The sequence below is a fragment of the Calidris pugnax genome, unplaced genomic scaffold (assembly GCF_001431845.1).
Source record: "Calidris pugnax isolate Ruff unplaced genomic scaffold, ASM143184v1 scaffold150, whole genome shotgun sequence".
NCBI classification, from domain to species: domain Eukaryota; kingdom Metazoa; phylum Chordata; class Aves; order Charadriiformes; family Scolopacidae; genus Calidris; species Calidris pugnax.
In genome coordinates, this window is record NW_015091300.1 from 2,614,252 (window position 1) to 2,615,363 (window position 1,112).

Sequence of the window (1,112 nt, forward strand, 5' to 3'; positions counted from 1 at the left end):
CACGTCGGAGAAGCAGGGTGCGGGGAGGCAGCCCCGCGGGTACCCCCCCAGCACGACCAGGGTCCGTCCCGGGGTCGCTAAGGGACGACCTTTCCACGCTGGGAGACTCGAGTGGGGTGGTGGGAGGTGGTGCTTGCGGTAGGGAGACCCCATCCCCGTTGGTCCCCCTCACCCACCCCCAGTGGGTCCCCTTATCCATCCCCCTGGGTCTCCCCATCCATCCCCGGTGGGTCCCCCCCATTCATCCCCACCGCGTCTCTCCGTCCTTCCCCGGGGGGGTCCCCGGCTGACGGCGCTGTCTCTTTCTCTCTCTCCCCCCCTTCCCCACCCGCAGCTGGAGCAGAGCAGCCCCCCCGACGCTGAGGAGATGGCGACCAGCCCGTTACCCGGCCCCACCGACATCTTGCTGCCCTCCCCGTCCAGCGCCTACCCGCCGGACCCCATGAACCAGCCGAGGGCCGGCCACGCCGCCATGAAGCCCAACCAAGTGGGGCAGGTGATCCTCTACGGCATCCCCATCGTCTCCTTGGTCATCGACGGGCAGGAGCGGCTGTGCCTGGCCCAGATCTCCAACACCCTGCTGAAGAACTTCAGCTACAACGAGATCCACAACCGCCGGGTGGCCCTGGGCATCACCTGCGTGCAGTGCACGCCGGTGCAGCTGGAGATCCTGCGGCGGGCCGGGGCCATGCCCATCTCCTCCCGCCGCTGCGGCATGATCACCAAGCGGGAGGCCGAGCGGCTCTGCAAGTCGTTTTTGGGGGAGAACCGGCCCCCCAAGCTGCCGGATAACTTCGCCTTCGACGTGTCCCACGAGTGCGCCTGGGGGTGCCGCGGGAGCTTCATCCCGGCCCGTTACAACAGCTCCCGGGCCAAGTGCATCAAGTGCAGCTACTGCAGCATGTACTTCTCCCCCAACAAGTTCATCTTCCACTCCCACCGCACCCCCGACGCCAAGTACACCCAGCCCGACGCCGCCAACTTCAACTCCTGGCGCCGCCACCTCAAGCTCACCGACAAGAGCCCCCAGGACGAGCTGGTCTTCGCCTGGGAGGACGTCAAGGCCATGTTCAACGGCGGCAGCCGCAAGCGGGCCCTGCCGCCCGCCCCCC

At 68.2% G+C, this 1,112-nt stretch overlaps 1 protein-coding gene across 1 annotated transcript in view; it reads left to right on the top strand.

The window, feature by feature from the left end:
• Positions 1–1,112, top strand: part of SKOR2 (SKI family transcriptional corepressor 2) — a 42,119-nt gene that overhangs the window by 275 nt on the left and 40,732 nt on the right. Inside the window, exon 2 of the mRNA XM_014960790.1 lies at positions 335–1,105. Coding sequence (XP_014816276.1) covers positions 368–1,105 — 738 coding nt within the window. The 5' untranslated portion in view covers positions 335–367. The remainder of the gene's footprint in view (positions 1–334; positions 1,106–1,112) is intronic.